The sequence below is a fragment of the Sebastes fasciatus genome, chromosome 7 (genome assembly GCF_043250625.1).
Source record: "Sebastes fasciatus isolate fSebFas1 chromosome 7, fSebFas1.pri, whole genome shotgun sequence".
NCBI classification, from domain to species: domain Eukaryota; kingdom Metazoa; phylum Chordata; class Actinopteri; order Perciformes; family Sebastidae; genus Sebastes; species Sebastes fasciatus.
This window is the reverse complement of record NC_133801.1, coordinates 17,675,358-17,697,740: the sequence shown is the minus strand read 5'-3', so window position 1 is coordinate 17,697,740 and position 22,383 is coordinate 17,675,358. Positions and strand designations below refer to the sequence as shown.

The following is a 22,383-nucleotide window of genomic DNA, read 5'->3' as shown; positions in this document are numbered from 1 at the left end:
ATAAACAATAGGCACAAGACACACCACGCTGTGCTATTGATGTCATGACATCATGTTTTAGAAGCACAATCAGGAAAACCACTGTAATAACCGATTCACCCAGACTGTCAGTTTGCTCTGTTTTTATATGGCTCCGTTATTTTCAGGTAATTCAGCCCGTACAGTCCATCTTGTACCGAGTAAAAACAGCATTTTCCAAAAACAATCAGTTCCAGCACCATCGCTCTATTGCTTTAATCACATACATTTAGACACGGCAACAATTAAGTAACAAATTGCCATGGGAGGGATACATTGCATGTATACAAGCGCAAACAAACCTCATCAGTCTTTTTTTTTTTTTTTGGTACATCACATTGAAGCAGCCCTTCTTTCGCCCACTTTTGGTTGTGCCGTGGACATGATCACACATCCAAAACAGCACGAGAAAGTGCACTAAATACTGCTCAATGAACAGACACTCCTGGCTGGTATCTCAGTTACATTATGAAAAGATGAGCCAATAATGGGAAAAAAAACAAAGAAAAACACCCAGCAACAATAAATCAGTCACTACTGCAAATGCTGAGCACCTGTCCAGTGATACATAAACAGATTTACAACACTGGTGGCCATGAATGTTTTAGGAAAAGAGGCATCAGCCATCCAACAGGTTTACTATGCGTAGAAAAATAAAACATTTGGAAAGCCAATGTTCGCTTAGCCTCTATTCAAACTATGCAGCAGCAAAAAGCAGCGACAGCCCTGGCCAATAGACTTTCTGTCAGACTACACAAAGACACACACACTGTCACACATACAAACATACATGCACATATTCGTTCAATGTGTAAAAATAGAAGATTGAACACAACTAGTATATAGATAGATAAATTTACTGCTTCAAGGTGGACGTTTCAAATCTGCCATAAACATCAATCAAGTACCTGTCTAAATCCGATAGATTTATACATCTTTTATCCACTTCTATACATTTTCTATAAAACAGACATGGCTTAAATTAATTGATGATCAACAGGCCTAAAATACCTTCACAATTCTCCTGTGCACTTTTACAAAAAATCCATTTTATTTTCTAAAAGAAGAAAACAAAATTCCAGCAAATGAAATCAAACCGGTTGAAAGCTCACTAAATGTGTCACTGTATTGTTTTGCTTGCCTGGAGAAGCAGGGAACCATAGGACACAGCAGGCACCCACCTGGGATGTCGCGAGTACAAATGATAGAACGGATTAAATTAATTAATCATTGGGGACGTGAAAGAGTGATGGGTGACTGCTGCAAAGTGGCCTCGAAGAAGCCACGAAGAAGGGACTCTACATTCTGAAGCCCCGCTTGGAAAATCTCAAATTTAGTGACTGTATTCTGGTGTAAGTGCACAGTAGAAAGAAAGTACCCCCTGAGTTCTAGGCAAAGTGGGTGCTTTATCATTTAGAGCACCGTTGGAGGGGTGGCTACATGCCCGGGGGGTCTTCGAGGCTCTCTAGGGAATGGCGGGGCAAACTATGGTCCTGGGCTAACAGTGCTGTGGGAAGTTTGAGCTGAGAAGAAGCATTATTGGGGGGATATGATACAGTGGCTAAGGCTCTGGTATACAATGTCATGGTCATCCTTGGTCTTCCTCCCCCGGCTGCAGCAGTCACTCTTTCATATTTCTAAAGCAGCTAACACCTTGAGTGACGTCACATCACCAGGTTTCTTGGGCCGGGGATTATTCAGATTGCACGTTTTACACTGATTCTACGTTTGTACTTTCTCCTCCCTCCCTTCCTTCCTACCTGGTAGGAAATCCCCGCTCTGTATTCCTTTTGTCCTACAGTCCATACAGTTTGTTCTCTGGACCGCCCTGTCCCATCCCTCCCCCTCCTGTTTAATTCAATGCTGATTTAGACCGCTCGGTTCTCGGGTTCCACAGGCTCAGTGACATGGCTGTTGCGTCAAGGCCTCTCCTCGCCCCCCATAGTAGAAAGTAGCTGATGTTGAGGGCTTTTAGACACTAATCAATGGGGATTTTGTCCTCTAGCTCCAGTGGCCTGTCCTCAGTGAGCTCCTCGGTCCTTCCCAGCTCCTGCAGCTGCTGCCGCCTCTGAACCTCTGCCTTCAGGTTCTCCAGATCCTTTTGGCTGAAATGCAATACAAAAAAAATCAATACTTGACATTCTGTAGAGGAAATTTCTAGTATAGCTTGACCACTTTACATTTTTGGCCTTTTATTTATCCCCTCACTCAGAGACGTTGTTGTCGTACATGTCTCAAATCTATCAAAATGCACTAGGCCCAATTCCAAACCACTTTGACCAAAATTTGAATGTTCGGATAAGGAACAGAGTTGTGAAGCTACAGTATAATATAAAAATCTCAAAAGGTATTATGTACCTGAGCGGTATAAAGATGATGCCGTTGATAATGTTGAGCTGTTCCAGGACGCTGGCCATGCTGGGAGCGGTGAACTGGAAAGGAGGAGGAAATAAAAAACATAGCATCACTGCTAAACGGTGGCGATGAAACAGATGGAAGCACAGAAACACGTCCTGAGTCAGAGCAGTCACCTTGAGGGGCGTGATGCTGGCGTTGGAGCCGTTCTTGTAGATCTCATTCATGGTTCTCTGCAGAGCGACGGCCTGTTGGGTGAGATACTTCAGGTACTCTGAGCTCTCCTTGGTCTTCTCGTGTGCCTCGCCCATCTGAGAAGAGGAAAAAAAATATATATATTTAAGATATCACTTCATCACAACTGACAAAGAAACGAGCATCAGCTCCCATCAGCGTCGTGCAGTGCTCACCTGGTTCTTGTAGATGGTGTAACCCTCCTTCTCATGCTGCAGTGCAGAGCGGAACTCGGCCTTGGTCTCGTAAACCCTCGCAACCAAATGATGGCTGAAAAAATAAAAATAAATAACAAGGCACACATGAAGTTAATCATCATGTCAGTCAGTATTATAACTGCTATATGCATATGGTCAGTGAATCTCTTCCCACCTGAGGGCCACTTTGAGGGACCGGGATCCATGGTACTTTGTGTTGATAGTCAAGGCGTTCTCCAGGAATCTCAGCGATAAATCATACTCCATCACTCCGTGCAGCACCAGCCCAATGTTACTCTGTGTAAGGAGCGACCAAGAACAAGGATCATTAATAGTCTTTTTCCCGTTTTAGGATTTCACCAAAGACTTACTAAGTGTTGATGCTTTACTATCGAAGCAGTTTTTATGAATCTCAAGTGAAGACTGCACTCACGTCTAGCAGCGCCATCTCTGGGTGGTCCTCGCCAGAAACCAACAACATGAGGTAACGGGCGCGATAAAGCAGCTTCAGGGCGGTCGACAGCTGGCCGTTGGCAAAGCAGTAGAGAGCCAAGTGCATCTGGGAACAAACAGGAAACAAACATACACTATAGATTATACTGGTTCCCAACATTCTTCTTTAAGGGACCCTTTTTTATCATTGAGTTAACTGACGACCCCTGACTAAGTGACATATTTTATGGATATTTCATATTATATTCAATGCATAACAATAACAGCACAGAACTGATAAACTGTACAATTAACCCAAATAGTGAACGCAATATCTGCAGGAAGTTTGTGTAAAACGGGCGATTTGGATGAACTTTGAGCAGATTATTTACTGTGAATATTGCTTCAGAGATGAGTTGTCTGGTTATTTTAATAGACGTCTCTGTCTGTATTAAGTATCATTATTTTTTTTAACAATCATTCATACTTAATAGGTTTCTTTTTTTTTGAGAAATTCAGTGTTTTCTTCTCCCTGAGGCTTGGCCAGCGTACTTTTCTAATGCAGGACGAGGCTGTTTAGCAGAGAGGGAAAGTTCTGTGTGTTCAGGTCTTCACCGTGTCCTCATCCTGTTTTTATCTTAAATAATAATAATCCAAACTTTAAAAATATTGATTTAATTTGGTTTTCTTCACAGAAATGAAAGAAATGCTGAGATATAGGCCAACTGTATATTTAAAAAAAATAAAAAAGAAGTTGTTTTACACCCTTTAAAATCAATAAGGCCTCGCAACCCCTCCGCGAAGCTTTGGCGACCTCTAGTGGGGTCAGGACCTCCAGGTTGGGAACCAGTGGGTTCGAGGTATATGAATAATCTTTAGTATGAACTAAGTACTTCCCACATCTGGTGTGATAACTTACATATTCTTGAATTGTGTTGGGGTGCTCGATGCCGAGGACTCTTTCACTCATCAGAACAGCCTTCTGCTGGTTGCTGAGAGCCTGTGGGTGAATACACAAATGTCATTTGGGGACATAAAATCAACAAGACACAAAGTAAGTGAGTTGGCATCACGTTTCCGCCTACCTCAGGGTGGTCTCCCATGATGTAATTAAGGCGTGCCAGCAGGCGCAGGCAGGCACAGATCTCTACGTGCATGGCTCCGTACACGTTGTTGAAGAGGTTCAGAGCCTCGTTGATGAGCTCGCAGCCCTCCTTCAGAAAACCTGTGTACAAGTGTAAAGAACGGGTAGTGACATACATTTAGTTGAAAATACAGTTTTATGTTTGATTCAAATCTTTTGACACAAACGTGTCTCACGTCTTACCTTGCTGCACTTTGGCCTGTCCACTCTGGAAGAAGTGGAAGGCGTCTGAGGCTTTGGGGTTCACATGCTTCACAACAGGGAAAATATTCAGGATGTCCTCTTCTGTGAAGGCAGGCTTGTGGCGGCTGTCGAAGTTATACTCCTTTATCAGAATCTATACGTAAAATTTAGAAAAGCAGAAGAAATGTCATGAAGGCCATTTGGTAAAGTGCCGTCACATCACTATAGACTGAATGAGTGTTACCTGGATGCCAGTTTTGACTGAAATCTCTCTGAGCAGAGTGCTTTTCTGGATGCCGTATTTCTCCACCACCTGGTCCACACTTTCACTGTGCAAGAAAACATTTAATATGTCACCAATAAAACACACAACATGGAGATGCTGAAGAGTAAAAAGAGAGCTTTAACATCTGTTTTCACATCAGCAGATGGGGCCCTCACCACTGTACGGTGAAGTGATAGTAGCTCTTGGCCTCGGAGGCAATGTTCTTCCACAGCTCGCTGGGTGTCAGGCTGGCCCACGCCGTGTTGTCACCGCCGCCGGGGACCCTGTTGCGACGCTTGCGGCTTTTGCGGCGAGACACCAGCTCGTCGGGAGGCATGTGGGCGACTGCGTCGGCGAAGGAGCTCAGGAAGCAGTTTAGGAAATGGCTTACAGCGGCAGAGAGGGCAGACAACTCCACACCCTACACGATGAAGAAAATATGTTCAATCAAAATAAAAGTAGGTTTTTGTGTTTTAAAGAGGCTGGATGACGTGTGTCAGATGTTACCAACCTGGAGGTACGTCTTGAAGATGTGTTTTGCACATCTGGTGATCAGCTCACTGATTCCTATTCTCTAATGAACGGAAAAAGGAAATATTAGAATGACAAAACAACAAAAAGTATGCGACAGTGGTGGTTGTATTCAGGGGTTCAGACTCACATAGAAGTGCTCCAGCTGGGCTTTAGCCGGCGTCTTGTCCACAAACTCCAGAACGGTGCCCAGATAGCGAACGTTGATGCCTCTCTGTCGCAAGGTCTCGGTCAGTGTGGCTCCATCCATAGGCAGAGCGCTGTGGTCCAAACAATCTTTAACCTGGTTATAAAACACACACATATACACTCAGATACAGTACATAACCATCAAATTCAACTGATCTGAGGGGAGCATCTGTGTCACTGACCAGTGATGGGATCTGACAGGACACCAGGAAGGCAGCAGCATCTTTGAGAAGCTGCTTCTGCTTCTGGACATCGTCTGCGCTGTCGTCTGGGAAACGTACTCCTGGTTCAACAGCACATTATATTATATTATTTATATTATAGTCTTCTGTGAACAAGAATCATTCACTCTCTGTTATCACTTCAAAGTGAGCCAAATGTGCTAAAAAAAGCAAGAAGGAGATTAGACGCTGACAAATCTGACAGTTCAAGGAGTTAAAATGGACGAAGTACCACCGTTATCTTCAACTAAAATGGTTTCATTATTTTCTTAGGTTATACTCTTTGTTTCATAATGTATTACAGACATATTGTATATATGGGACAGTTTTCTGCTGGTATTTGCATTTCTTGTCTTATCACCTTACATCAGTCATTATTATTTAGGACTGCTAGTAACGATTTTTCATTGTTAATTAGTCTGTTGATTATTTTCCCGATTAATCGATTAGTTGTTTGGTCTATTAAATGTCAGAAAATGGTGAAAAATGTCAATCTGTGTTTCTCAAAGCCCAAGATGACGTCCTCAGATGTCTTGTTTTGGCCACAACTCAAAGATATTCAGTTCAATGTCATAGAGGAGTAAAGAAACCAGAAAATATTCACATTTAAAAATTAAATTAAATTGAAAAATTACTCTAAAACGATGAATCAATTATCAAAATACTTGGCAATTAATTTAATAGTTGACAATTAGTCTTTGCAGCTCTATTATCATTTCACAAATACTTCTGAGCACTGGTCACCTTATTTAATTTTTTTGTCTCTGACCAGTTGTCCTGAAACAATCTTTGTTTGACTTCAGCCTTTTGTAAAATATTTGACATTTTCTAATGGTTGCCCTAAAATCCCCATGGATTTCTCAACCTATCGATGAAAAAGATTACTTTTGATTCTTGACTGCCTCCTTTTTATGGCTACACAGCTCATCAATGTCAGTGACACCATTTTTTTTTAATATACGTATAGCCTTCATTGTTCATACGCTGTAAAGTTACCATCAAGCTTTTTCATAGTCCACATACGATTAATTAATCATCCTTGTTGTGCTTACCTGGAGAGAAGATGTCTGGGTTGAAGCGAATGTCAAAAGATGTGTTGCTGATGGAGCCGACTGCCTTGCAGGCGTTGAGGACGACCTCGCGGCTTTTGGGATCTGTTTGTGATTTGGGTCAGATGCAAGGAAAAGATGCAAACATGTTAAAAGGAATGACGACAGACGCATCGTGGCAACGTGTTCGGAAAGTGACCGTTTGAACCATGTCCACAATAAGCCTCTAAAATCTGAGCTGAGCTTCAAAACCGCTCTTTTTTATAGTGTTAAGTGGAGAACAGAGATGACTGCTCAGAATCAGCTGTTTGGTTCAATTATGTAAAAATGCCAAATTTCTTGTCACCTCCAACTCTCTGTGTGATCACTTATTGTATTTATTATTTATTGAACAGGGATGGTGCACAATAATGTGCTGTAAATGTGCAGAGTTGAGAGAGACGTTTTTCATCTGCAGTATTGATCAGCTGTCTTGGCCTTTTACATCTCAAGACAGCTGCTCACACAACAGATAGTATCATTGATCTTTGAGCATAAAATAGTGATTTGATGAGCTTACTGTAGACATGGCCTTAGTCGAGTACCCACCACCGTTTCAAAGCTGTCGATTAACGACACAAACACAACAGATCAGGTCGGTCAGATTGCTGTGATTTGGGATCGATTGAGCAGCACACAAATCATTGAACATGAGATTATTTCTGCGTAGGATTAATGAACACAGCAACTGATTATTCAGTTTATTGGGTCAAATCCCCACAGCAAAGGCATCGCAGGCTGGGACAGTAAGAGATTAATGATTGGGGGGGCCAACACGCTTCCCGACTGCAGACTGAGGACTGAGCAGGGACAGCTAGCCTGGTGGAAAGAAGCCACTATAACACTAGATATTTAACGCTCTACTGCTCTAATGCTATGGACACACACACATTTCTCTGAAATTTCTCTTAGCTGCATTAAGAAAACACTACTTTTTCTATGCAATCATCCACCAGAGTAGCTCTCCCTGCGTTGTCCTGGCCTCATGTTTTGGGGTATTTTTGGACGTACCAATACAAGATCCATCTTCGCCAATTAAGGTCTCTGCCAGCTCTTTGGCCTGGGCTAATCCTGGGATACTTTCCTCAAGCTCCTTACCCTCCAGTGGGCTCTTGCATTCCCCGTTCTGGGTGGCTGCGGGTTCTAGAGGCCCGTTTGTGGCGGGCTTTGAGGAGTTTTCTTCACCGTCAGTCGCCGCCTGTGAGGCAGCAGATGTGTTGTTCTCTGTCTGGCTTGTGCTGTCCGTGGAGACCTCTGTTGCACTTGGAGGATCTGATGTAGTGGTCTGTGTCTGGGTTGTGTCAGCGTTGCTTTCTGAGGGTGTTTCAGCTGTTTCTGTGATGGCGGGTATGTTCATTTTAGCGTCTTTGTTTGCTTTCTGTTGCATGAGCTGTAACGCCGCCATCTTCATGAAGAGGAGATATCTGCAGAGGGACAGAATCAACAGATAAAACACATGTAGAAAGTCTCCTGAATGTGATGACGCACACCAGTGTAGACGCCTACCTGTGCTCAACAAAGGCCTCGATGAGCTCTTGGCGTAGACAAGCCAGGCGGTGGCGGTGCAGGCGCGGGTAGCCTTGGCGTTGACTCTCTGGAGGAAGCTCCTCTCCATCCACAGGCAGGAAGTTGAGGTCAGGAGGGAAGGTACGAAGAAGGTCCAGGATGTAATGGCGGCCATCGTTTCCGATGATTCCCTTACACTCGACAGAAGAGCACAGCTCCACCGTCTCATCTTTCTCGTTCAGCACGTTGTGCTTGTGGACCTGAAATTTACATACAGTAAATGGTCAAATTAACTTTTTATGGGATGTATTGACAATAAGAAAAACATAGAATAGCACCAGACGTGATTAAAGACAATAGTCGTGTCACTGACCTTGAGCGGCCGGCTGGTCTTCTCCAGCAGCTCCATGTATTTGCTGTGCGACACAACCGTCTTTCCAAAGTCGATGGAGCCGTAGATGACGCTCTGCTCCTGCTCGCGCTCCAGGATACCAGGGATGATGGACTGGGCGGTGACGCGGTAGCCTCTGTAGTCCACCACCACCGTCCCCAGCGTGTACAGACCCTCCACGTCCACTGCCCCGTAAGCCCGTACTCCATTCAAGTCATTGGTGGGCGCAGCGTGGGCGGCGGCGTCTCCGCCCAGCTCGCGATAGTGGTCCCGCACATCGAAGCCCAGGCTAAAGAAGATGTTGTTCCAGATGAACATCTGCATGCGCGTTTCCTCGCCGGGGTTGATGGCCATTACGTTGCCGTCGATGACCGCCATGGCGCCTCGAGTGGCGGCTGCTGCAAAGTCGCTGTGGACCTGCAGGAGAAAAAGAAATGAGGTAATGGTGATTTAGAAGAAGAAGAAGCTGTTGGCAGCATGTCAACATTAAAAAGCTACACATTTACACATCACATTGCCCATTAACAGAGTGAGTCAGCAGTTTGGGTGATTCAGTATCATCTGGTCTCTGCTGTACCTTGAATATGGCTCTCTCCCTCAGCAGGCGTTCAGGCAGGTTCTTCCGGGGCAGCTCTCTGGTGGTCTGCAGCTCCTCGTTCCAATCTCTGGTCTGAAGACAAATCGGCACAAAAAAAACGTATTAATACTGGAACAACTTTGCATTATTTGTCTGCCTGATGTGCTGCTGTGCCCACCTGTCCGGGTATATGCTCCTCATAGCCCAAGCGGGAGGTGTAGGCGTCCTCAGCTCGAACACAGTCCATAGCGTGGTCTACCTGCGGAGCTGTCCAGCTGTACACCTGGAAAGGCGTGGCTATCCTCTCAAACGGGTGTCTCTGGACCCTGCAGCAAAAACACAGTCAAACAGTTAAAAACGGCATCACTTGTGGGGTCTCTTTTTTTACATCTAGGGCAGTTTATCAGAAGTTTGCTCTTGTTGTGAGCAGCTCCTACATCACCAACGAAACGTTATGTAGGACCCTATAGAGAATTAAAACGTTTTTCTTACCTTTCGCTTTCTGTTTATTATTGTGTCATGTGACTTGTTGCCGGAAGACAACGATGGAAACGTGAGTGAGAGTGGAGAGAGGAGTGCCGGTGTTTTCAGAGTTTGTCGTGTTGGACTACAGGAAGCGTAGCTTAGTGTAATCTAAAAGATTTTTAATGTCATGAATGAATATTTAGATGATTTCGACAATGTGGCGACGACGCAAGATTTCAGAAAGAGGCTTCTCCGAGCGAGACACACAATAACAAACAGACCGGATCAAGCTTAAGGTAAGAAGAATGTTTCATTTCTCTGTAGGGTCCTTTCAATAATGTTGTCAGACACGTATAATAACAATCTGAGCCTGTCAGTGGCAAAAACAAGCACTTTTAGGGGACGGTGCACAATTGCAATGAAGGATTACATTGCAGCCCATTTAGCAGCTGCCGTCTCATTCAATACTGGACCAATTTAAAAACTTGTTGTCCCCAGTAGTCACTTAGACATGGGAAAATAGGATCAAGGTTGAAAAATACTGAAGTTACCCTATAAGACTTTGACCTCCTGGCCAGGTCTTGACTGTTAAAGACAATGTGTTTTCATCTGGTTAAATAAAGTTAATGAATGAATGAACGAACTTTATAATGATGACGCAGAATTCCTCAAACACAATAAAATCATTCGGTATGAAGGGACGCTGACCACTGGCAGGAGAATAAAAAGTAGGGAAGCTAAATGGAAGGAGACGTTTGCACCTTTTCTTTTGCAGGGCAGTGAAGTTCTTCTTGAAGACAGGGCTGATCTGGCTCAGCAGCTCCACCAGAGAATGGCTCAGGAAGCTGGGATTGGCTGGCTTGGGGTTAAAGGTGTAGGTGGTAGATCTGGAACACACATTACCAATATTATTATTATTCACGTTGTTATTATGGCTTTCTTGTAACAAGTCTACTAACTGGAGAGAAAAACTTGAACAACTAAACAAGCCTGAACAGGAGGTACTTTTCCTATAGCGACGTAGCTCTAACAGTTTTCTCCAACAGATGCCTATCTAGCAACTACAAAACACTAAAACTGTTATCAAGTTGTTAAATAACCCTGCTACAAACCATGGCATCTTTCCCAATTCTACTTTCCAATGTAATCCAATTGTCCGACTGCTAAGTCCTTGCTGGCATCCAAAACTAATCCAAAATTAGGATCCTGAAACTGTTAATGTCTAGGGACCGCCAAATGCTTTGTGTATACTATACTACTATGTAAACTATGTATGAAGAGATTATGGAGCTTAAAGATTGCAGTAAAAACACGGAGGTGTAACGAGATACGAGGTTGAAATGTTGACTGACTGGTTGAGGTAGAAGCCGCGTGTAGAGGCAGTGAGGCTGATGTGACGCTCCTCCACAGTCACGATGTACAGGTACATGAGGTCGCCGTGCATCTTCCTGTTTCCAGGTGGAGGGTTCCAGCCGCTCATGGTCAGGACCTTCAGGCACTGCATGGGCTGTTGGAGGTGTTAAAAACATTAGAAAGGAAATCATTTTAAAATACAGTCTCTTATATGACTTATAAGTCTCTAGTTGCCTTCTAGTCGATTAGTCGACTAATCGATCGTTTTGGTGTTAGTCCACTAAGATTTCTTTCGTTGCTTAGTTGTTTTTTTTCATACTGAATGAGTTATTTCCAAGAAACTTATAAGTACATCTCTGGTAAACACAAGCTATAAAGTGGCTCTTTTGTGTGATTCTTTGTGGAGAAACTCAGTTTTACAGATCTGTTGATTAAATCAACGAATTGAGTCGACAAAATTCTATGAGTGTAAGTCGATAAAGAATTTCTTTGGCCATGACTAATTATTTGTATTATTCAATATCTAGATTTCAAAAGATATCATTCCCACAGCACTGCTCCTCACCTTCCATTCCTTGTTCTGTGGCTGGAGGGGCACCAGGGGGCGATCTTTGCTGCCGGGCAGGATGTGCTCTGGTGGGGTGCAGTCAATCTGCTCCAGCTCGTTGCCCTTTTTCTTCCGCTTACCACTATCTGCAGTCACATAAGAACAAGCAAGGTCAACGTCTGCATTCTATCTGCATGCTGCTACATTCATGCAATAAAACACACGCTCCGGATGGTTGAACATGGCTGTTATTTTCTACCCTAAATGTCTCACACGGTGTCATACCTCCGAGGTCTCCATCGGTGAAGATGCTGAGGAAGGAGAGGGAGTTGCAGTCCACCCCGTTGTAGGCGTCTGAGGGGTCCAGACTCTTCAGCAGGTCTCTGATGTGACGCACATGGATGCGGGCCTCGCGTACTGTGTAGGGCTCTGGAGAGAAGAGAGACAAAGGGTATAAATAGCAGGCAGTGAGTGGTCTGACAAGGAACAGATCAGGCTAATGGACAGTTGCAATGAACTATAACTCAATTCTGTTTAGGCTTTTGCCCGCAGCTACCTATCAGTAGAACCTCAGCAAGTAAGATATTGTGACAGGCTGTAGATGGAGGGTAAACCATCAAATCGATAATGTTTTTTTTTTTCATTAAAACTTCCTTTGTTTTTACAGTGAGGACAATAACTGTGATTTAGAGGTGTGGACATTTCTTGATTCTAAGATGCATCGTGATGCAGACATGGACGATTCTGCACCGATGCAGTGACGGAACATAATCAGGAGTTGGTTTTGGTGCAAGTCTGCATTTCGCTGTCATTTACTGCTGCCCTAGTTTCTCTCGTCTCTCCTTTCTCTCTTCTCTTTTGATCTCTGTGTTTCACTGAGGGCCAAGCTTTGTGCAGAGAGATGGCATTCAAACACTCGGCAGTCGGCTAACTTGTTGCTCTCGCTATCAATATCAGCTGCTCTGTTTCAACAATGTCGGCCTGAAAAAATGTACATGAAGACTGAAATTCAACTGTAGTGTTATGTCAGGAAATGCCGTGACTTAAACCAAGTAAGAGTATCTATGGAGGAAGTGCCCCATCCCTGTAGAAGGATTTATGTTTTCTTTTTGTAAGGTTTATGTACTGAGGTGGGTCAAACAGATTTTTGTAGCTTTTTATATTACAGACTTCAGTCAGATTTTTAAAACACTTTCTAAATAAGAAGGGAGTTCAGATGTATCTGACTGCTTGTATTAATTGAGAATAGCCATGTTCAGCAATATAGAAAAAATTGAGGATGCGATACATTGAGATGCATCGAGAATCGTTGTGAAGCTTCACACCTCTACTGTGAGTACGGTCTCTTAAACAGGTAAGAGTGCTCTACAATACATACCTGGCTGAACATGTTAGTAATGTGATAAGAGCTTAACATTTCCTTGCAAAGAAGGAAGCTTTTTATTTTTCCTCTACAAACCCAGATGTGAATAAAAAGCCTCTGACCTTCCACCACTTTGAGCAGCGAGCCCTCCTGCAGGCCCTCGATGGACTTGAGCTCAGCAAAGTTGTCCAGCACGTTTCCGTCCAGCTGCAGGGAGAAGCAGGTGCGGTGGCAGGTGTCCTCCCGGTCCATCAACACCTGATGGATCTCCTGTACCATTTCCTGGGGAGACACCTGATGGAGGAGAGGGAGGGAGATGAAGAGAAGCACAACTTGAGATTTATAACCTGCTTTGGTTCAGCGGAATTGACTTTAGTTTCTAATTTGAGGGAAAACATTGCTTACATATTTTTTAATGTTCACACTGCACTGTTCAGACCAAAAACAGCCCTGAACCAGTACCGGTTCCATCTCATATGATCCAGGAAGGCCGGCTTGAGTATTACATTATTATGAAGAAGGATTTTACAACTTTGGCTGTAATTATTTCAATCGCCAGGTAAATTGCAAAAAAAATCCAGTTCACTTGCACATATTTGATTTAGCCGGCAGCCTCCTTGAAATGAACAAGAGAGCTCAGTTTTGTGCTATTGTGTGTCTGAACACCTGAACACAAGCGCTAATCCTTACCTGCAGGTCAAATGGCTCTGTTCCAGGTGCCTGGATCTTAACGGTGAAGCCCGTGTCCTGGATCACTATCACTTCCTGTTCGTTTGAGTCATCTCCTCCGTCCGTCTCGCTGTTCCCATCCTGCTTTGATTCTGCATCCTCTGTGCGCTCATGAGCGCCGTCACCATTCACCATGGCTGTATCTGCACTGTGCCCTGTAATGAGAAAGACAGAAATAGTCATCAGTGAACTTTTTACATCTTGTGATGGAGTTAAATTGGACGACTCTGACCAAAGACGCAGTTAAAAGTATATATATATATATTTATCAGAAGTGTTTTGGGCAAATAGCTCTATTCTCTACAAATCTACAGCTGCCATTAGTTAATAAAGTGATCAACAGGGAACGCCACCTTCAGACAGTCGTGCGAAGCAAGCCATCCTGTCAACAAAAAAACACCAGCCCTTTCTACCACATGAAGACACAGAGACGCTGCCAGGCAGCCAGATCACAAACAAAGCACACAGACCCAGAGGCCGGATGACCTTATGGAATATTTATGAATGGGTGAACAGAGACGACAAAGCTCAGGTACGGCATGCTTGTGCATAGCGGTGAGGGGAAAAAAGATAGGGCATAGGATCTGGACATTATCGATACACGGATGTCAAGTATCAATCTTTAATTATATAAACTATAAACCTCTTAACAATCCGACAGCTGCTATTCTGTCTTTCAGGGGGTTGTAGCACACTCAGTCTTAAAGCTAGCGTGAATATCCTGGTATAATATGAAACTAGGAAACCTGCGGAATCAATGGTACAAACCATGTTGTGTTAGCTTGTCAGGAAGAACGCTAAATAACGCTCCAAACTTTGACGAGGAAAAACTGACAAGGCCATTTTCAAAAGGGGTTTCTTGACCTCTGACCTCAAGATACCTGAACGAAAACTCTGAGATAAACAGAGTGGAAACTGTATCTTATTAGATTAAACAGATGTTGACAAACTGCGCAATTTGTAAATAAATAAATAAAATATATCTTATCGCAAAACTCACCATAATCGCAAAATGTTTAAAATTGCAATAAGATCATATCGTGATAATATCGTACCGTGGGGCCTCTGGTGATTTTTACACCTATGCCATGGTGGCCCTACATTTCATATACAAATTAAATACACACAAACTGCAGAATAAGCATGATAGACTCCATGACTTCACTTTCATCAATCATTATCAAAATCCTGTACAAAAGTGTTTAAACTCGGGCGCCTGGGTTAGCTCAGTTGGTAGAGCGGGCGTCCATGTATTAAGGCTTGGTCCTGACCGCGGCGGCCCGGGTTCGAATCCGGCCTGTGGCCCTTTCCGCATCCACTCTCTCTCTCTCCCCCCTTTCACGACTCTATCCACTGTCCTGTCATAAAAATGGAAAATGCCCCCAAAAAAATAACTTAAAAAAAAAAAAAGTGTTTAAACTCTAAAAAGTTTGAACTAAAGCACACACAGATAACTAATGTTTGTATAAAAAAACATTTGACAATAAGTAACCCGGTGTTCTTTTCAGATGCTCTACAAAGAAACACCAACCTGCTGAAACCAACATTGTTGCAACACCGGAGGGAATTTAGCCAGAGAGTCTTGAGGGATTGAATACAAAAGATTTCAGCATTCACAAGAGGGAATTACCGGTCACTTGCATGGATGATTGTGGCGAATACAACACCTGCAAGTCAGCTAGAAACCATTCAGCAGCTAACCTTAGCTACGCTTTAGTGGACATTCAATCTCTCAAAATGACAGTTACTCATTATCTTTACAAAACAAGCATGGTGTGAAAAATCCCACCTTTTCTAGTAAGTAACAGTTAAGGTGAGAAGAAAATGACACGAATAAAAATGAGACTCTCTGGTGCATTAGTACAAAAAAGCAGGGCCGAGCATGTGGATGTCTCACTGGGACACAACTGCTGGCAGCCGGTGTGTCCTTGCTCTCAGTCAAGGGTAAACAGCGTCAGGGTTACTGAAGAGAAGGGGCCAGTAGAGAGGGGTGGGGCCTCATAACTGGACCACGACCCCGGGTGGGAATAAACAACGCACTGAAATGGTGGAGGAGCGGGGGGAGGAAGCACAGGAGAGAGGGGCGACGGGCCACGCTCTGAATAACAAACACAGCGGCTTCAGAGCAGACACGCAGGTTAATCGTGTTACAAACCAGAAGAGAATGAGCGCTCGGTGTTTTAGTGAAGCCGTCTTTTGTTTTCAGTATCAGAAACATTTCATTTCTTATCAGGTTTGAACTATTTTTTTCTGAGAGGTTGAGACAATGTTAACTTCAGTAACTCTCCTTCTTCAAGTTTCTTATTTACACATCCAGCAGTTACAGTACCTAGCAACATTAGCATTAATTTGGAGTTGTGTTTCTGTTCACCTGATGAGCTCTGTGTTTGGTCTCCACCAACTCCTGAGAGAAACGACGACGCTATGAGCAGTGAGGGTTTAACAGACACAGTAAAGTTGCGTGCCGGACAGCTGAAACTCACCATAAAGCTCATCACTACGAGCGTCCCCCTTTTACGTTGCCATTTGATATAATTTTATTATCAAAATATTGATTATAGCTCCTTAAATAGCACACATTTGCCATATTTCAGCAATCTTTTTGGACCACCTTTTGTAGTTTAACTCTTAACTTATTCCAACAAATTGTGGTTCGGTTATAAGGGACAAGGTGTGGAGGTGGTGTTTAAAGGTGCAACAACATCCAGAGCATTAATATAGCAGCAAACAACTATTTGCTATGTTAAGATATAGAGGAGTAATGTCTACCTGAGCAGAGAATGAAGTCCCTCTGTGTGCTGTAATCTGAGCTTCTCTGTGCTTTGTTGACATAGCCGGGCCGGCCGTGCATGCTTTAAATGGCTAGCTCACGGCCGCCGCTCTCCACTGCGCTCATTCAGCACTTTTGTGGGGTTTTTTCACTGCTAGCGCTGTAAGCACCGTTATCTACAAGCCACCAGCTCAGCTGTCACCATGCTCAGAGCCATGACGAGGCAGTAAAAATGCTCCCAATCTCACATTTAGCACCTTTAAATGAGGAACATCAAATAATAGTTTGAAGCTTTTAGCTAGTAGCATTCACCACATCAGAAAGGCAAGAGTACAGAGTGCCACATTTCAGACTGTGATTGATGAGGCAATCCAGCAGCCTGTGTGTTGCAAAACTGACCCCGTTTGTCCACAGTAATGGAAGAAAGTTCAGCAGGAAGGAGAGAGGAGAGAAGGGAACAGTGAAGTTCAACAGTGAACTTGTCGGCTATTGTTTTCAAGGGAAGGAAATAGAAATGCATCATGACTTTTCCTTGATGCATTTCCTGTTGGAATGAGATATGGTGGGGGTGGTGAACGTAACAGTGACACAGCAGTTTAATCTGATGGATCTTCTGGTTAGCATCTTTCATTAAAAGATATTAGTGTTAATATATTAAAGATACTCAGCCTTTAATTTCACCCGCAGGTTAAGGTTGAGTGACATAATGATATGCATCATGGGAAGATGGGTATCTGACAACCATCACACACTCGTGGTTGGATAGTTGCCAGACAGAAGAAGGTCACGCGCGAGGGCAAGGTAAAGAATCAATGAAACAAGGGCACCAATCAGATAAAGACAGATGACGAGGGGCAAAAACCAGACACAATAAAACACTACAGCAAGCAAGGTTTACTCTGTAACTGACCCAGTTGTCCTCTGAATCAAACTGCCAACTCATAGTGATCATTCACATTATCTTCTTTCAGATGATGTAATACTTAGAAATGAGCTTTTCTCTAGCTCTCACTTCTCTTGAGAACAACAACATTATAAATCTGGCCAGCTACTCTGTGGCCCTTGACATGGGGACCCAGGCAGCAGCCATGGCAACGTTAACCAGCCAGACAATCCTGAAAACAACAACAACAACAACAAAACACAAGGTCCGTCTGTCATCATGTTGGCTGCGCCACAAGGCGGTAACCTCCTGGTGGACAGACAGACCCTGAGTCATGCATCTGCAACAGGATTTCATAGCTACAAAGACCTAGACAGACAGGGAGGCAATCCAGGCACCCCAAAATACTAAAACAAGTGGCAACAAGGAAGGAAATATATTAAAATGCCTTTATTGTAGTGGCTAAATCATTAAAAAAAAGCCAAGACGCCTGAGAGATTGCCTCGCTGAGCATAAATATGCCATCAGAGTCAGGAATTGTGACTACCTCATGGCTCGACACTTTAGTGAGTATCACAGTGCGAATGATTCCTTGTTGCGCAAAAAGGGCATTGAACATATCAAACTGTTGGTCAGGAGGGGAGACAGATTACAAAAACTTTACCGGAGGGAGACTTTTTGGATCCATCCATTGGATGCCGTAAAGTATCCTGGTCTTAATGATGTACATAAATGACTTGTTTCTGTGTTATTTCTTCATGATATTTCGTAATATTTTGTAGTATTATGGTAATCATGTGATTAAACCCATTGGTTGCCAATAACATATAGGTAGGGCCACACATCTCCTGATTTTTTTCCCCCGTTAACCAAGAGCACTCGACACGTTATGCCTTAAGGTTGAATACACAGAGCAACCAGTTATCTCTCCTTACAAAGACCGGTCTGTTTGAGACGGACTTTAATACATGAATCACTAAATACTTTCCCATAATGAATGAAAATAATAACATTCCTACATGCACCTTGTGACACAGGGTTGCATTAAGATACCTAAAAATTTAACCATTGCTATATAGATACTGCATACAGTAGCTTAGACTGTGGGCTGGTGAAGAAGACATCTAGTAGTGCCAAGGTGTCAGTGATTCCTGAGATTATCTCACTTCACCCAGCATTAAGCCCTTTAAAACAGTGACCCTCACCTCGATCTGTCTGCTGTGCCATGTGCTGCTAGTATGTCCTGTTACAACTCTGCACTGACAGTCCAGTGATAGCTTTGGTATCAGTCAGACAGACTGCAAGCTAATGATCATTTTCATTATGAATCCTCGGTTCATTTATGAATCACTATGGCAATAAAATGTCCATCAAAAGCCCATGACAAGTTCCTAAAGACTCCACAACCAGCACTGCTCCCAGTAGACCACTTACACACCAAAAAACTGACAATAACCTGATATTTTCAGGTGGAATTTCATTTCGTTCTCACTGTGAAATACCATTTTCCACTTGTGCAATTTTGTTAATAGTCTGTTTATTGTCAATACTGTATATACTGCTCCTATTTTTATACTTCCTTCTATTTAAATGGTTCATATTTTGTTATACTTTGTTTAGCAATTTGTTTTACTGTGTTAGCTGATGCATCTTGTTATTTGCACTATCCCCTTCGCTGCTGTACACTGCGGGACTAATAAAGGAATATCTTATCTTATCTTAAAGTGCAATATCAGGTTGCTTGTTTTGTCCAACCAACAGCTACCATAGCCGGAGAGGCTTGAGGGATTGAATACAAACGATTTCAGCATTCACAAGAGGAAATTACCGGTCACTTGCATGGATGATTGTGGCGAATACAACACCTGCAAATCAGCTAGAAACCATTCAGCAGCTAGCCTTAGCTACTCTTTAGTGGACATTCAATCTCTCAAAATGACAGTTACTCATTATCTTAAAAAAACAAGCATGGCGGGAAACATCTGAGCTAATCTCATTATATGCATGCATTATATTTCCCACCTTTTCTAGTAAGTAACAGTTAAGGTGAGAAGAAAATGACATGAATAAAAATGAGGCTCTCTGAGGCCATAAAATGTCCATCAAAAGCCCATGACAAGTTCCTAAAGTGCAATATCAGGTTGCTTAGTTTTGTGCAACCAACAACTTCTGGTAGGAGTAAACGACTGGACATCAGTATAATCATCCAGCCAAAAGGAGAAGTAAAATGCACTAAGCAGCCCACCATTCATTTATTAATCACTTGGGCCATAAAATGTCCATCAAAAGCCCATGACAAGTTCCTAAAGACTCCACAACCAGCACTGCTCCCAGTAGATCACTTACACACCAAAAAAACTGACAATAACCTGATATTTTCAGGTGGAATTTCCTTCATCCATTCATTCATTCTCACTGTGCAATATCAGGTTGCTTGTTTTGTGCAACCAACAGCTTCTGGTAGGAGTAAAAGACTGGACATCAGTAATCATGCAGCCAAAAGGAGAATTAAAATGCACCCAGCAGCCCACCCACAGGTAAAGCAGTGAGGCACCCTCGCCTGTGTTTTCCTATGAAATGACACATGCAAGAGACAATTCAAGGTCCCACATGTGACACATGCAGACAGGCTGCAGCACTGACTTTAGGTGAAGTTGTGTAACTTCAACCGGGCTGACAATCCAACTCTCCCTTTAATCTCGATCCCAGTCTGCTGCTGCTGCTCCACTAACTTTATCTTCCAGTTTACTCACCTGCTCACACGGCTGTTCATGTATTATTAGCGTTAACCTTCCTCTCTCACTGTGCATGCACCATCATGACTTCTTCTACAACCAGCTTCCGCTTCCCGGTCGAGCTGGGACAGTCCATTTAATCTCCCCACCGGGGGGGGGTGTAAAACGGGAGCCGGTTATAGTGCCACCACCGATAGCCGGGCTACTTCATCCAACATCTCTTAAAAAAATGCACTTTTAAAAACATAAAAAAAGTGACGCATCTTTTTATATAGCTTGTTTAACTTAAATCCCTTAGATAAAACGACACTATGTATACAAACACCCCCCTGCGCTCATGTGGAGAGTGAGCAGCTCCACTGAAGGTGACCTTCATTCATTCCTGTCTGACATGCTGTTACAGAACATGTGCTGCTACACTGAGCTAGCACAACACCAGCTGCTGCACTGTGATACCTCAACACACCAGCTAGTTTATGTTTTACCAAGAAAAACACTCATTGTCGGTGCATATGCTCGTCTTTTTAGTTTGCTTGCAGGGTCAGTATGAAGTTGGACTACATGCTAATATAGCTATGACCCCATGGAGGTAGAACTGGATCTGTTGAGGCTGCTAGGTGCTGATTAGCACACCAGCTAATTTAGCAGATGCTGCTATCTAGGTACAAGGTGGACCCTCTAAACTTGGGAGAGGCTACCAAGGAGGTGGGGGGTACACAAACAGACCACCACCAACACCACCTTGGGACTTTTAAAGTCACACAACCAAAGCATGGAGGTACATGTTTACTAGCTTTAGTGGATGTTATGCAGAGATACACTGCAACACACTGAAAACAGTTAATGCGCAGAGGATGCTGGCTATATGAAGTTGTGTAATCAGTGTATTTATAATGCGTAGCTAGATAGATATTTAGATACAAGATAGATAGATAGATATTTAGATACAAGATAGATAGATAGATATTTAGATACTAGATAGATAGATATTTAGATACTAGATATTTAGATACTAGATAGATAAATATTTAGATACTAGATAGATAGAATTCAAGTTTCCAGCATCACAGTTCCATAGTGCAAAACATGTTAGTAAAAAGGCAGTAAAAAAGTTAGTAGTGCAAAGTACAAAGTACAAAAAAATATACCAGATATAAAAATACAAGGAGATGAAGAAAAACTGTTAAAACTGAATATAGTGCAGGGTAACAGCTGTGATACACAACTATTAAAAAAAAGTGCAGAAAAGGCTTAAAAATTAATATAGTGCAGGTTAATGAACAGTAGCTGAGTCTAAAGTGCAATGAAGAGGTGACCACCACCTTGGGACTTTTAAAGTCACACAACAGAGCATGGAGGTACATGTTACTAGCTTTAGTGGATGTTGTGCTGAGATACAAAACATTTAATAAACCACACTGAAAATAATGCACAGAGGATGCACAGGCTATATGAAGTCAGTGTATTTATAATGCATGTTAGGTGTTATAACAGCAGAGTCAGTCTTACCACAACCACAGGACTCCTTCAGACGTGTCTTGCTGGTTTCCTGGCTGTCCTGGACTCCATCCCCGGCTTCCTCAGCCAGATCAACCGGATTACAGTCGGGCACTGACGCCGGGATGTCATCTGTCTTGCTCACCATGGTCGGCAGTCACACTGTGTGCAACAGAACAGAAATATCCTCCTCCTGCAAGCTTCAATATGTGAGTCTGGAGAAGAAATATACAAAAACACAATCTCCTGGCTAGCTGGCTACATGCGAAGGGTACAAGCTTATAAAAACAGTCTATTGAGGAAGGACAGAGCTGTACATGGTGCTTGCTGATCACACGTGGTTCATCTCCTCTCCTCCCACTGACCTCTTTGCCTTTGCGTTGCGCTTCCTCCCACTGAGCGTGAAGCTACGGAAAGCCACATGAGACAAATCCCCTTTTGCAAATTTTTTTTTTTTTTTGACACTTTTTTTTTTTTTTTTATCTTATGCAATAGAGGATAAAATAGGAAACAATGTCTGAGTGGAAAGATAAAAAAGTATTAGAAATACTATCACTGTTATTTAACACAACAAATAGAGGTTTCATTGACCCTGAGTGACCTTTGTGACAGTGTGATGTCATCAGCTGCTATCAGTCACACTGGCTTTTGACCTCCACACACTGAATACAGCAGTGTGGCCTGTACATAACTCCTAGTTGACCAAATTA

At 43.0% G+C, this 22,383-nt stretch overlaps 1 protein-coding gene across 3 annotated transcripts; it reads right to left on the bottom strand.

The window, feature by feature from the left end:
- Window positions 1-204: 204 nt before the first annotated feature.
- On the bottom strand, window positions 205-22,039 carry cluha (clustered mitochondria (cluA/CLU1) homolog a). Of its 3 annotated transcripts, none has more exons than XM_074641938.1 (27): window positions 21,686-22,039; window positions 13,750-13,943; window positions 13,182-13,353; window positions 11,982-12,125; window positions 11,715-11,842; window positions 11,149-11,303; window positions 10,558-10,683; window positions 9,510-9,657; window positions 9,332-9,424; window positions 8,737-9,171; window positions 8,364-8,623; window positions 7,869-8,281; window positions 6,822-6,923; window positions 5,731-5,831; window positions 5,490-5,642; window positions 5,340-5,402; window positions 5,005-5,249; window positions 4,808-4,892; window positions 4,564-4,717; window positions 4,322-4,461; window positions 4,156-4,236; window positions 3,238-3,363; window positions 2,980-3,101; window positions 2,784-2,877; window positions 2,550-2,684; window positions 2,377-2,450; window positions 205-2,123 (listed from the first exon to the last, which is right to left on the bottom strand). In XM_074641938.1, exons 1-27 carry the CDS (start codon window positions 21,819-21,821, stop codon window positions 1,997-1,999), a joined length of 4,206 nt encoding a protein of 1,401 aa, XP_074498039.1. In that variant the 5' UTR covers window positions 21,822-22,039; the 3' UTR covers window positions 205-1,996. The 3 variants fall into 3 exon arrangements, with proteins under 3 accessions (XP_074498039.1, XP_074498040.1, XP_074498041.1); XM_074641939.1 differs by having other exon boundaries at window positions 7,956-8,281; XM_074641940.1 differs by lacking the exon at window positions 21,686-22,039 and adding an exon at window positions 20,195-20,340.
- Window positions 22,040-22,383: the final 344 nt, after the last annotated feature.